The sequence below is a fragment of the Odocoileus virginianus genome, chromosome 10 (genome assembly GCF_023699985.2).
Source record: "Odocoileus virginianus isolate 20LAN1187 ecotype Illinois chromosome 10, Ovbor_1.2, whole genome shotgun sequence".
Lineage (NCBI taxonomy): Eukaryota > Metazoa > Chordata > Mammalia > Artiodactyla > Cervidae > Odocoileus > Odocoileus virginianus.
In genome coordinates this window covers 15,629,007-15,642,690 of record NC_069683.1, presented here as the reverse complement: position 1 = coordinate 15,642,690, position 13,684 = coordinate 15,629,007, and the positions used below count along the sequence as shown (strand labels likewise).

The 13,684-nt window shown below is 42.2% G+C and overlaps 1 protein-coding gene across 3 annotated transcripts in view; it reads left to right on the top strand.

The window, feature by feature from the left end:
* The window catches only part of HSD17B12 (hydroxysteroid 17-beta dehydrogenase 12), a 173,215-nt gene that overhangs the window by 142,994 nt on the left and 16,537 nt on the right, over positions 1 to 13,684 (top strand). For all 3 annotated transcript variants that reach the window (XM_070473144.1, XM_070473145.1, XM_070473143.1), the window contains 2 exons: positions 6,122 to 6,203; positions 7,830 to 7,895. In XM_070473144.1, the coding sequence (XP_070329245.1) occupies positions 6,122 to 6,203; positions 7,830 to 7,895 (148 nt within the window). The remainder of the gene's footprint in view (positions 1 to 6,121; positions 6,204 to 7,829; positions 7,896 to 13,684) is intronic.

Below are 13,684 nucleotides of genomic sequence, written 5' to 3'. Positions count from 1 at the left end.
TCTTCCCTTGGGTTTCCCTGGGGGCTCAGGTGGTAAAGAATCTGCCTGCAATGCGAGAGACCAAGGTTTGATCCCTGGCTTGGGAAGATCCCTGGAGGAGGGCATGGCAGTCCACTCCAGTATTCTTGCCCAGAGAATCCCATGGACAGAGGAGCCTGGCAGGCTACAGTCCATGGGGTTGCATAGAGTTGGACACAACTGAGGCCTTGCAGTTCTCTGCAGAAGTATCTGCACCCAGCCAGCAAATAAGGGAAGAGAGAGGAAAGATGATTTTACAGAGCATTTCCTGGGTCAGGCCTGCAGGTGGTGTCCCTGACTCCTGCACTCGTTCCATGGTCTAGAACTCAGCCACAGGCTACAGCTAACTGCAGGGGAGACCAGAAGCGTTGTCAGCTGTGTGCCCAGGAGGGAAGAAAGACTCCAAGTTCACAGATCATCTCAAAGCATTCTTACTTACACATCATAAGTGATTTGATCATAGCCTGCCCTGGGAGCCATCCCCAAATGATCTATTTCCTATGGTTGGTAGACGTAGGTTTCTTATCTCCATTGAGGAGAAGCAGAGCTCTTTGTTGTGGTGGGTTTGTTTTGTTTTTTCCTTTCACTGATTCTACTTCTGATGCATGTGGCTTTCCACACTCTCTAGAACTATAGCCTAGGGCCAACTGATTATCACTAAACAAGTCAACAAGCCTCTATAATCAAACTAAGGTATTATTATTACCATAGAAGTAGAAAGCACGTAATTATGTTACGGAGGAAACTTGCTCTTTCCACGTCCCTGGAATTATAAACATTGTGTACAGCTGGAGCCAGGAGGTGGTTGCCATAACAACCATGGAACAGCTAAAAATAGCCCCTTTCATACTGTATTACTTAAGGTGGAATTATGACATGTTATGGTGTTTTAGGGCAGGCAGTTCTCTTTCATATGGGAAATGTTTGCAAACTTTCTTCAACAAAGCAATATTTGTATAATGTATTTGGATCACTGGTTCTAATTATATACCTGACCCCCGTGATCCAGGATTCTTTTCTGACATGGAACTCTGTTTTGATATGTTTCTCAGTCTTTTTGAGAACCTCTTAGAGAACTGTCTGTACTAATATTCAGTGTTATGTTTCAGCTTCAAAAAAAACACACAAAAACTAATGACCCTCCAAGAGCAGACTTAAGTGCTCCCTGATAAGAAGTGAAAATATGAAGAACTGGGAGGCAGTCTTTTTTGCACAGCCCTCCTCTTTCTGCCATCACTCTCTGTATCCTGTAAGCTGTCCACATTAAGACCAAACTGTGTTCCAGTGCTGCCGAGCAATATTTAAGCCTCCGTCTCTCTCCCTCCCCACCTGCAGCGTGGAGCAATGATGAGAGTCCCAGGGAAGGTGGAAATCAGAGACTTGTTTCATGGGGGACCTGGCGCTTCCTCCATGACAGTCCTGTTTAAGAGCTGGGCACAAGGATACTACAGCTGTCTGACAGAATAGTGGGGCACATGTGGAAGAAAAGAGGCTTGGTAATTCTTTTATCCACGTGATCATTAAGGAGAGTTTTCTAATTGGGAATTTCACCGAACTTAGGAAATTCTAGAAAGCATAACAAAAGGAGGCTGCAAATGCAAGGAACTGAATTTCATAGGGATTGTGTTTGTTTAATGTCTGGCTTGTGGGAGGGCTAGTCATTGAAGAGAATATTTTTAGATGAAAAAGTGCTTCCTTATCAGCAGTGGTGTTTTCTCCTTTGTCTTTGCATTATTTTAATTCTAGTAGATCCTCAGTAACTTACGCCACTGAGGCACCATCGTGTGGCTGTTAGCAAGTAAGCAGCATGATGAATTAAGAAGGTTGTATCACAGAAAATATTACTGGACTTGTTTATTTGGGTACTTGTCATAACAAACTGGAAATGTTCAGAAATATGAGTATCGGGAGTCTTCATTATGGAACTTCAGCAAATATTCTTAATGTACCTTCCAATCTTAGAATTGTTCCCCAAGTCCCCGGAAAATGAGAGATTAGCCAGGGTTTGGTTTTATGTTTGTTTCTGTGTGCAATTAAGCGTGGCCCATTTTGTCCTTCTGCTTGATGTAACAGAGTTGTCGTGAGTCTGGCTGTGCCATGGAAACTAGTTTGACGTCACTAATTCTGCTTCGATGGGGGATTAGCACTAGATAGAGTAGTTGATTTCAGAAGCTAGTCCTTTGTGTGTCTCGGTCCCAAATGTTCACCGCCATCTCTACGTGAAGAATAGATACTGTATACAGCACAGAGAGTAAGACAGCTCTGCAAAGGTGCTGTTTGTGAGCCAGACAGAACTAAGCTGCGTATCATTATCCTTGGAGAGGGAGAGGGACTTGTGTGTGGGAGGGTTTTTGCAAGACAGACAAACAGGTGTGCTGCTCTGCACCTCAGTGTTTTTGTGGAAAGGGTGCTTTTTTCTCTGCTCTCATTTTGCTCCAGTGATAAATGCTGTCCGCTTCGTGTTTACTTAGATCTAGCGCATTCTCTCTTTATACTTTTTAATGTATTTTTGGAATGCAAGTATTGTGTTTTGAATAAAGTATCTTCCAATTCCAACTTTTCACTTAAGTCAAACTAACTCTACCCCCTGGAAATTTTTAAATTAGGGTAGAATATTTGAGAAACAAAAATCTCACTTGCCTCAAGGAGTAAACAACTCAAAGCACATGCTTGCATAATTGTGGCAAACCATATTTGACTATTGGTCTGTATTAATTTTGCAAGCAGGGACAAGGTTTTTTTTTGTTGTTGTTGTTGTTTATTTATTTTTTCCATTTATTTTTATTAGTTGGAGGCTAATTACTTTATAATATTGTAGTGGTTTTTGCCATACATTAACATGAATCAGCCATGGATTTACATGTGTTCCCCATCCTGAACCCCCCTCCCACCTCCCTCCCCATCCCATCCTTCTGGGTCATCCCAAGGAACAAGGTTTTTATTATCTTGCAATGAACTTTCCTGTATTGAAATCATTGCTTTGGTGAGTGGCATTTTAGGAATCCATTTTGGTGAGGTCAAGATTTCCTTTTTAAAAATGGTTGTTTTTTTTTTTTTTAATATTTATTTATTTGGTTGCATTGGGTCTTAGTTGCAGCACATATGATCTTCGGTCTTCATGGCAGCATGTGGGATCTAGTTCCCTGGCCAGGAATTGAACCCCAGGCCCCCTGCAAATGGAGCTCAGAGTCTTAGCCTCTGGACAATGGGGAAGTCCCTAAAAATGTTTTTAATAGCATTTAAACTTTAACTTTTGGAAGACTTTTAAATTGTATTTCACTTGTGAGAAAGGAGAGAAGCAGAATGTAAGATTTTTGTTCGAGGGCACATGCCGCCCTTTTAGTCAAATTGAGTATTATCTAGCCCAGAATCCCACTGATTAAACCAGCAGTGATCAGCTACAGTGAAAAACATCATCTTTTACAACTACTTGAATGGCTTTTCTTCACTTGCTGTGATGAGTGAGGTTATAGCAGTTGCTGGTTATATGAGAAAATGTTAAAATAAAACACCACCTAAACTTACATGGATGCTTGGGGCTCAGGACAGGGTGCAAAGATTTGGGCTTATTCTCAGAAAGCAGATTGTATTGCAGGAGATAGCTTCTACTTGATTGGGATCTGCTTTTAGCTTAAAGGTAACACATTCTAATAAATTATAAATATATTTCACTCTCTTTATATATAGATTTATTGAGATATATTTCACATGCCCTAAAATCCACTTATTTAAAGTGTACAATTTGGTGGTTTCTAGTATATTTACAGAGTGTATCATCACCACAATCTAATTTCAGAACATTTTTAACACCCTAAAAACAAAGATATTTTAAACATCATAAATTAATACTATATTAAAAGTCTCAGTAACAAAGGTGGTTTTTAAACCCTTTTAATCAAAGGAATTTCTCACAAATATAGATAAAATGAAATTACTAGATAACTAATTGCTAATTCACCTGTTTTTAATCTTAGAATAATTGGGTTCTAAGTCCTGATAGACATCCTTACTCTTAAAATTTAAAAAGAAAAGCCTTTTCTGTCTGTGTGAGAGACACAGGCAAAAACTACAAGAATGGTATGATTAATACTTTGACTAAATGTTTCGAACTTTCTTCAGAAAATTTGAGATTTGATTTCTAAGTCCAACCTGTTAATTGAGTCACCACTTAGGAAAGTGTATATTACTAATAAAGACTTCAGTTCAAAAAAAACAGAAGCGAAAAAACAACTCATTTTTAGTGACTCATTAAGTGGAGGGCCCAGACTTCCATTTGATGGTTGAAGTGGCATCTCGCCTAGAGGCTGGCAGATGGACTGAGTGACCTTTGGGGATTATTTCTTTTCAGATTTATGTCTAAAATAACTTAGAAGCCATTTGGTCTTGTTTCTTTTATTATTTTGCATAAGAAGGGCCTATATAGTCCTTTTAAAAAATACAAAAAAAAAAAAAAAAAAAGGCCTTGGGAAGTAAATTCAGGCCAAGAATAATGAGAAAGTAAGAGCTTCCCAGATAGCTCAGTTGGTAAAGAATCCTTCTGCAATTCAGGAGACCTCAGTTCTATTCCTGGGTAGGAAAATCTCCTGGAGAAGGGATAGGCTACCCACTCCAGTATTCTGGGGCTTCCCTTGTGGCTCAGCTGGTAAAGAGTCCACCCGCAATGAGGAAAACCTAGGTTCGACCCCTGGGCTGGGAAGATCCCCTGGAAAAAGGAAAGGCTACCCACTCCAGTATCTGGCCTGGAGAATTCCATGGACTGTATAGTCCATGGGGTCGCAAAGGGTTGGACACGACTGAGCAACTTTCACTTTCAAGTTGAAAGAAAGGCTTCCCAGGTAGCACAGTGGTAAAGAATCCGTCTGCCAACTCCAGAGATGCAAGAGACTCGGGTTTGATCCCTGGGTAGAGAAGATCCCCTGTGAAGGGAATGGCAACCCACTCCAGTATTCTTGCCTGGAGAATCCCATGGACAGAGGAGCCTGGCAGGGCTACAGTCCATGGGGTCGCAGAGTCGGACACAGCTGAGCAGCTGAGCATGAAGGATGAAGGAAAGGAACCTGATCTAGAGGGCAGGAGACAGGTCGGGTCAGGTCCAAGTTGCTGAATAAGGGGACCAACTCCCCTGAGAAGAATGGATTTGAGGGCCAAAAGCTGGTTGTTAATTCTGTCTAAAATTCCCAAAACCCTAATTTCACACTTTACCCAGGCCATATACAATTGCTAACAATATGATTACAGATCGAGATATATAATTATTTGAAATAGAATAACCTGGCTGTTTTTCTAACCCACCTCTCTCCTTGCCTTTCATCAGCATGTGCTATGCTTGGTATATTTACAGCATTGCTTTTCTCAAACTAATTTTTACTTATTTGTAGAACGAGTCATTCCTGGTAACTTTCTGACTCTGAAATCTCATTAGTTTCTAAAAGTTATAGTAGAAATTGAACTTTGCCTTTTGGCAAAAGAATATGATTTGGTGAACTGTGGAGTAGCGTGACTTTAGAGTCAGCTCTTCATTTAGCACTTGAATGCCTACCACCTGGGAAGGTGAGAAGGCGGGGCATAACCATTCATTCATGTACGTACCTGTTACATGCTCACCACAGGCAAGAGTATTTTGAGGAGAGGTATAAGTTAAGAGCTATGATGTTGAGAAGCTGATGGGGTTTATGAGGGATAAAAATGTTGATGATCACAGAATGATTAAATGCTGCAGCACGATAGTATGTGACAATGTGCCAAATTAGAAGCATACCAGGAGTATGAGAGTGTTTTTAAGAGTGATAATTCTTGGTGCTATGGCCAAAGAAGACCTCAGAGGATAGAAATTAACTCCAGAAGACTGAAGATCGAATCTGGTCATGCCCCAGATTACTAAGACTGAGAAGTGAGCTAATTGCAAAGAAGAGCTATTTTTAGTTGATTGAGTTATGCCTCATTCACTGACCAAGCATAGCACAGGCTGATGAAAGGCAAGGACGGAGGTGGGTAAGAAAAACAGCCAGGTTATTCTATATCAAATAATTTTATATATCTCAATCTGTAATTTGCAATTGTATATTTGATTTCACTCTGTTTACTTGCATCTTCTCTTTTTTAGATCTAAAGGGGTAATTCTGAACATCTCCTCTGCCTCTGGCCTGTACCCAGTTCCACTGTTGACCATCTACTCTGCAACCAAGGTGAACAGTTTTTTAGTAAATGGTGTCAGAAGAAGAATAAAGAATAGTGTTCAATCTGAGAAACAAGCGAGGGACTTTCTTGAAGTTCTGTCTTTAGCCATTTTCAAATGGACTGAGAAGAAAAGGAAAATAGCCAACCCTAGTTTCAGAAGAGCCGGAGCTGGAGATTGACTGGTATCAACTTGACAACTGAACCGAGGCACCAAGATCTCAGATCCACAGATGATTTTTTTTTTTCCCTCACGGTTCACTGGTTTTAAAACTGGTATTTGTACTTCCAGTAGAGAGCTGGTCTGGGCCAGTTAGCTCAGTTAGCTCAGCTGATCAGAACATGGTGTTAATGAGTCTGAGACTGGGGATTTGGGTCATGAATGACTCAGCATACAGCTTAAGTGCCAAGTCCGCAGAGCTGAGTAGTAGGATTGCAGCTAGTCAGCACATAGGTAAACATGGTAGACACAAGATAGATGGGGAAACTGAATGTTTGGCAACATTATTCAAAATTCATAGATATTTACTGCCACTTCTGGAGTGAGACAAGAATTTCCAGAGCTCTCTGTGAGATTCCATAATTCTATACCACATCACCATTCACCTCTTCACACTACTACCAGGACAGGGATTTAGAATGCATCTTATACTGCCTGCAGGTTGATAGCATTGTTCTCAAATACATTGTTGAAGCATAGGATACATCTCTGAAGTAAAGGTGACCACTGAGACGCTGCTTTTAGGGGAAAATGAGCAAACTAAAATGCACAGTAAGAACTTGCATTGTGCAGGGGGAAATAAAGAGCAAAATACCTGCCCTCTTTTCCCTTGCCTTTTGGCCCCTGGAAAAACTGAAAAGTACTGTATTTTGAAAAAGCTTGCCACCCCCCCCCCCCACCCTGCAATCTACCTGCTTTCTATATCTCTGAAACATACAGTAGGTATGTTTAAAATGAACACCATGTTTCTTGAAGTGATTGGTGAACTTCTTCCAGCCTGTTCTGCTCCACAGACACAAGACTATTGATATTATTAACAGGGACTCTAGTAGAGTCATCATTGATACATTTCAAGCCTGAGGTTGAGTCCACGTTTGAAAAAATGGTATATTTTACAAATAGATTTAGAGTTGTTCTGTTGGAAGAAGATGGGCTGTCACGCTCATCTCTGCACTTCTTGGATCTTGCCATCCCAAAGGACGAAGAGAATGCATGCTCTTTTCTTCTCTTTACTGACAACAAAATCCCCGTAGAACAGGCTTGAACAGAATTCATACTGTGTTTCTGTTCGAATGGCAAGTGGGGAGGAGGAATGTATCCTTTGTTATATAATAAGAGGTTTTTTCTTGGAAAGTAATTTTCTGAAAACAGAAAAGATAAGAAGAGCCTTTTTCAGTTCAATCAGAATTTGATTTAGATATTATATTTGGTTAAAGAATACTTAATTAAGTGGCAGATAAAGAAAACGTGAGGTTTTGAGTTTTTTGTTTTTTTTTTAAGGTCTCATCTTCATTTAGAGTGAAAAGAATGATTAGAAACTATAGTGTTAAATGGTTAGTTGATTATTTTTGTTTCCATGGCTACAGATCAGGCCGATTGATGTAATGTGTGTGTTCTCACTCCCACCCCCTCCCAGGCTTTTGTAGATTTCTTCTCTCAATGCCTCCATGAGGAATATAAGAGCAAGGGCATCTTTGTGCAGGTGAGTAGAGTTCGGTTCAGTTAAGTATCCCTGTTTTTGTGTGGTTTCCACAGCAACAGTTGCTGTCTTGGCAACGAAAGAAAATCACATCCCTAAGTAAGTGAATGTGACGTTAACACAGCGTTAAAGACATGGTTTCTTTTCCTCTATGCCCTTAAGTCTAGATTTTGATCAGTTATTCTCTAGAATTTTAAAGCAATGACCCCTAAAGCAGAACTATGCAGCATAAACAGTTGGCACATAGTAATTGTAAGTGCTTATGATTTTATTTTGAAAGAATTAGACCATCAGTATCTCTTAGCTGCCAAGTATGCAAGGAGTGCCACAGTTTATTAATGATAGGAGAGGAGAGTGCTGAATAAAGCTAACTTTTACTAAAGTGAGGATGACTGCATTTACCAGGTTGATATAGGTATGGTAGTGATTTTTTACTTTTTTAAAATTGTGGTAAAATATACACCAAAAGCACCATTTCTGTCGCTTTTAAGTATTCAGTTCAGTGCCATTAAGTACATTCACATTGTCTACAGCCGTCACTACCTTCCATCTCCAGAACTTTTTGCAGTTGTCCAAAACTGAAACTCTCTATCCTTTAAACAGTTGCTTTCCATTTACCCTCCCCCAGCCTCTGACAACCCGCATTCTACTTCTTGTCTCCAAATTTGACTACACCAGGTACTTCGTAGAAGTGGAATCCTACAGTATTTGTCTTTTTGTAACTGGCTTATTTCACTTAACATAATACCTTCAGGGTTCATCCGTGTTATAGCATGTGTCGGAATTTCCTTTTTAAGGCTTAATGTAATTCTGTTACTGGTATATCTCACATGTGTTTATCCATTCATCTGTCGATGGACATTGGGTTGCTTCCACCTTTTGGCTGCTGTGTATAATGCTGCTTTGAACGTGGGTTTACACCCATCTTTTTGAGACCCTACTTTCAGTTATTTTGGATATGTACACAGATGGAATTGCTGGATCGTATGATAATTCTTTTTTGGAAGAATCACCTTCCTGTTTTCCACAGTATAATAGCTGCCCTATTTTATATTCCTACCAGCAATGCATAAGGGTTCCAGTTTCTCCACATCCTCACCAATATTTGGTATTTTCTTTTCGCTTGTTTTTAATAATAGCCATCCTTATGAGAACTCCCCAGGCGGCACAGTGGTAAGGAATCTGCCTGCCAACGCAGGAGACACAAGAGATGGGGGTTCGGTCCCTGGGCCCGGAAGACCCTCTGGTGAAGGAAATGGCCACTTGCTCCCGCACTATTGCCTGGAGAAGTCCATGGACGGAGGGGTCTGGCGGGCTATGGTCCAGGGGGTCGGTGATCCAGACACGGCTGAGTGACCGATCTGAGCTGATGCCTGTGCGTATGGAGTGGTATCACAGTGCGGTTTTGATTTTGATTTGCATTTCCTTAAGGATTATTGATGTTGAGCATCTTTTCAAGTGTGTACTGGCCGTTTGTCTTCTTTGGAGAAGTATCTATTCAAGTTCTCCACCCATTTTTTCATTGGGTTGTTTGCTTTTTTATTTTTGAATTGTAGGAGTTCTAGATATATTCTGGACATTAACCCTTTATTAGATATATGATATACAAACATTTTCTCCCTGTCTGTGGGTTACCGTTTCACTCTATGGGTAGTTTCCTTTGGTGCTCAAATTTTTAAAGTTTGATGCAGTCCAGCTTATTTTTCATTGCTGTCACCTGTGCTCCTGGTGTCATGGCCAAGGAACCATTGCCAAATCAAATGTGAGGCTTTCCCCCTAGGTTTCTTAAAAAAACTTCATTGAAGTATAGTTTATTTTCCCCTTTATGTTTTCCTCTAAGAATTTTACAGTTTTAGCTCTAATATTTAGGCCTTTGATCCATTTTGACTTAATTTTTAGAGAGACCTTGGATTTTATTATGTAGTTAACAGATACAATGCTGTGAAAATACGATACAGAACATAACGAATCCAATGAAGGGGCTTTTATGGGTATCAGTCTCATATCAGCTATCGCTCAACACAAAGAAATGGCTCACAGCATTTTCCACGGTTCAGTCAGTTCAGTTCAGTCGCTCAGTCGCTCAGTCGTATCCGACTCTTTGTGACCCCATGAATCGCAGCACGCACATCCATTTTCCATGGTTAGACACATTTTTATCAATGTCTTGGGAGATACTGCAATCCTTATCTCTTTCCTGCTCCTGTCCATGACCTGCGCCCACCTCTTCACACATCCAGTGGCTTTCCATTCTGTGAGCCTAGTATTTTCCTTTCTGCACCCTGAAGCCCAGATGATCAATCACAATGCAAATAGCTAATGGTAGAGGGAGTACTCTTCAGGCACCACGCTAGGTACTTCATATGTCTCTGTGTGTTTCACGGCATCTCCTAATGATCCTAGAGTCAGTCACTCATTCGTGTCTGACTCTGCAGCTCCCTGGACTGGAGCCCGCCAGGCTCCTCTGTCCATGGGATTCTCCAGGCACGGGTGCTGGAGCACGTTGCCTTGCCCTCCCCCAGAGGGTCTTCCTCACCCAGGGATCGAACCCACCTCTCTTATGTCTCCTGCATTGCAGGAAGGTTCTTTACCACTAGCACCACCTGGGAACCCCACTGAACATTTATTGGCTCCATCTGGTCAGGCAGAAGGTGCTGGGCTGTTTAGTTTCATTTCCTCCCTCATATCTTTAGGGTAAATATTTCCTCATCTTCCAGGGTCAGTTTAGAGCCTGCTCCTCTAAATGTCTCCTCCTTCCCTATCATAGCCCTCTGGTGTTACTCCAGTCTGCAGCCCCCCATGAATACAGGGTACCCTGGGAGGTCAGGGTTTTCAAGACTCCTGAATTTTATATGGAACTACTATACACACCCACCTTCCCCTTCTCTTGACACCAGTTATTTTAATGCTAACAGTCTGAACCTGCTACATAGAATGTGTTGTATTTTGGTAACAGGAGGTCCGTAAACCACTCGGGAGGTCAGGCCTCACGTGTCACCCTGTGTCATGCCATCTTCTCATTCTGATGAATCAATTATATTCAAGCTATTAGCTTACAATTTTTAACTAATAATTTTTAAACACTGTGGAGACCCAGTAGGAATCTTAAAGGTCCATTGGCGAGTGACCTGGAGGCAGTGTGACCAGAAGAAGCTTCCAAGTGTTTCAGTGACAAAAGGGAGTCTTAAGCCTTGTGAGTGCAGATGAGCAATTTCTAAAATTCCGTGAACAGACAAGACTGTTCCTTCTCCCGTTTCCAGGTCTGCTTTCCCTCAAAGATCTCTGCATATTCTCTGCCTGTTGATCTGTTGTGACCAGCAGCTACTTCAGAAACACATTAGCATTTGTTTCGGAAATATTTCACTTTGATAAACTTTTCTTTTCCCTAAAGATGAATTACCAGTGATGTGATTTCATTGGTCCCTGTGTTCCGTCATGGGAATTCACGCAAAGTTTAGACTTAGAGTGAACTTGGTGAAAAACCAGAAACTGCAGTGTTTGTGAGGAAAAGTACTCATTTCTGCATGAGCACATCAGAATGCTGAGGTAGAAGAGACTCTCATGTTAACTTTGACCAAAGGGATAAGAAAAAGAAAAAAAAAATCCGGTCTGAATGCAGCTCCCTTACAGAGTATTGGTTTTTTCTCTGTTTCTTGGGTCTTTTGGGTGAGGAGTAGTCGTCAGCTGGTTTCCCTTCCACTCCTTCCCACGTACCGTTTCCTGGGCGATCTGATTCAAAACAAGCGAGCTGTGTAGCCCTCCTCCAGCGTCCTCCAGTGGCTGCCCATCAGGTTCAGGATTGGAGTCAGACCCGACGAGGCCATCGCCTCCGAGCGCTCCATCACGCCACCCCGAATTCCAGCCAGAGCGGACGCTGTCGTGTGTGGCCCATGCTGTGCCCTCGGCGGCGCCCTGACTGGCTCCTCCTCTGCCAGCACGGCCTCGCCCCGCTCCTCTGCCAGCCCCCGTTCACACCTCCTCCCTGCCGGTGCCCCGCGCCTCCATCAGGGCTTCGGCCTCGCTTCACCTGGGAAGCCCCATCTCAGCTGCTGGGCGCACGTGCTTACACCTTCCCTTTTGCTGAATTCTTTTTCCCTTTTTTAAAAGCTGGATTTGTTGGGCTGTCCTGGGTCTCCGCTGGTGTGCGGGCTGCCCTATCCTGCAGTGAGCAGGGGCTGCTCTCTCGCCGCGGAGCACGGCTCTAGAGCATTCGGGCTCCCGTAGTTGTGGCACATGGGCTCAGCAGCCGTGGCCCCTGGGCGCTGGAGCCCCGGCTGCCTCCTTGCGGTGCACGGGCTTATTGCTCTGCGGCATGCAGGACCTTCCCGATCCGGGGATGGAACCCGTGTCTCCTGCATTGGCGGGTGGTCTTTAGCCTGAGCCACCAGGGAAGCCCCTCTCTTATTTCTTATTACATATCTGCGTCTGATACTCTCTGGCCCCAAACTCCCCCACCCCCTCCCAACCAGTGTTTTCTTGGATACACTGTATCTAGTGGGCTTTTTATCATGTTTGTCTCTGTTGCTCATGGCACCTGCCGCGCGGGGCACACCAGAGACCTGCCGTCTGCTGGCCTCGTGCAGGACCCTGGCAGTGCCTGGCTGTGTGTGGTGACGCACAGTCCTCCGTTTTAAGGCCTGAGCTGCTTCTGTTGCTCGCATAGGCCTCTGGTCTTGAATTTTCAAATTCTCTTATCTAGAGGGTTTCCAGGCTAATGCTATGATGTCAAATTTCAGTTTCTTCTAATCTTTGGAAAACAAGTTTCCTTCTAGGTCTGTGTCCACGTGGAGATAGGACAGATTGCTCTTTGGGAAGAGGGAGAGAGAATGTTTTTCAGATTCTGAATTGTTTTATATTCATTCTGTTGTTATATTTTTCTCTTTGCTTTGCTTTCCTTATAGTTTTGTAAGAGCATTTAACATTTCCTTCATGAATTCAGATTTGCCAATAGATAAGCTTTTCCTGGAAACAAACAGTAGCAACAACAAGTGATAAGAAACGTCTGAGAGGTGCATTTTGACTCTCTTGACGTTAGAATAGAGGATAAGAAATACATTCTTGTAAATCTCATTGAAAGTTGCTCTGTTAGCAAGAACGATCTGTTCTCATTATTACCCTATAACTAAATCCCAGTCAAAATTATACTTAACTCTTTCAAAGGGCAAAGTCGTAAGTGATCTGACTGGCTAGTTGGTGGGCCCCAATACCAGGCTCCATCTCTTAATGCCAAGCAAGTAAGAAAGAGCTGAGACTAAGATGACGTCCTTAAACTGTAGTTCTTGGACTCTTCTTCTGCAAAACTTTCATAGGCTTTCTTGAGTGTGTTTTTTTAATTTGGAAATAATTTCAAATCTGTAGAAAGCTTGTAAGAATAGTACAAAGAACACCCCAATATTCTTTATGCAGATTCACTTATGGTTAATATTTTCCTCCATTTGTTTTATCATTGAGAGGTGAGCTCCATGTATCATGTTTCTTTACTTCCAGATCCTTCAGTGTATTTTCAAAGAATAAGGATACCCTTATAACTAATCACAATACAGTTACCACCTTTACAGTTAACATTGATGTAGTGTTTTTATCTAACCTACCATCTGCATTCTAATTTTTGACTGTCACAGTATCTCTCATCTTGGCTGAGCTGTGTGGCTTATGGGATCTGAATTCCCCGACCAGGAACGGAACCTGGGCCATGGCAGTGGAAGCTCAAAATCCTAACCGTTAGGCCATCGGGGAACTCTTTCTCATAATATTCTTTATAGCATTTTTTACCCTCCTGTAAATAATTGAGT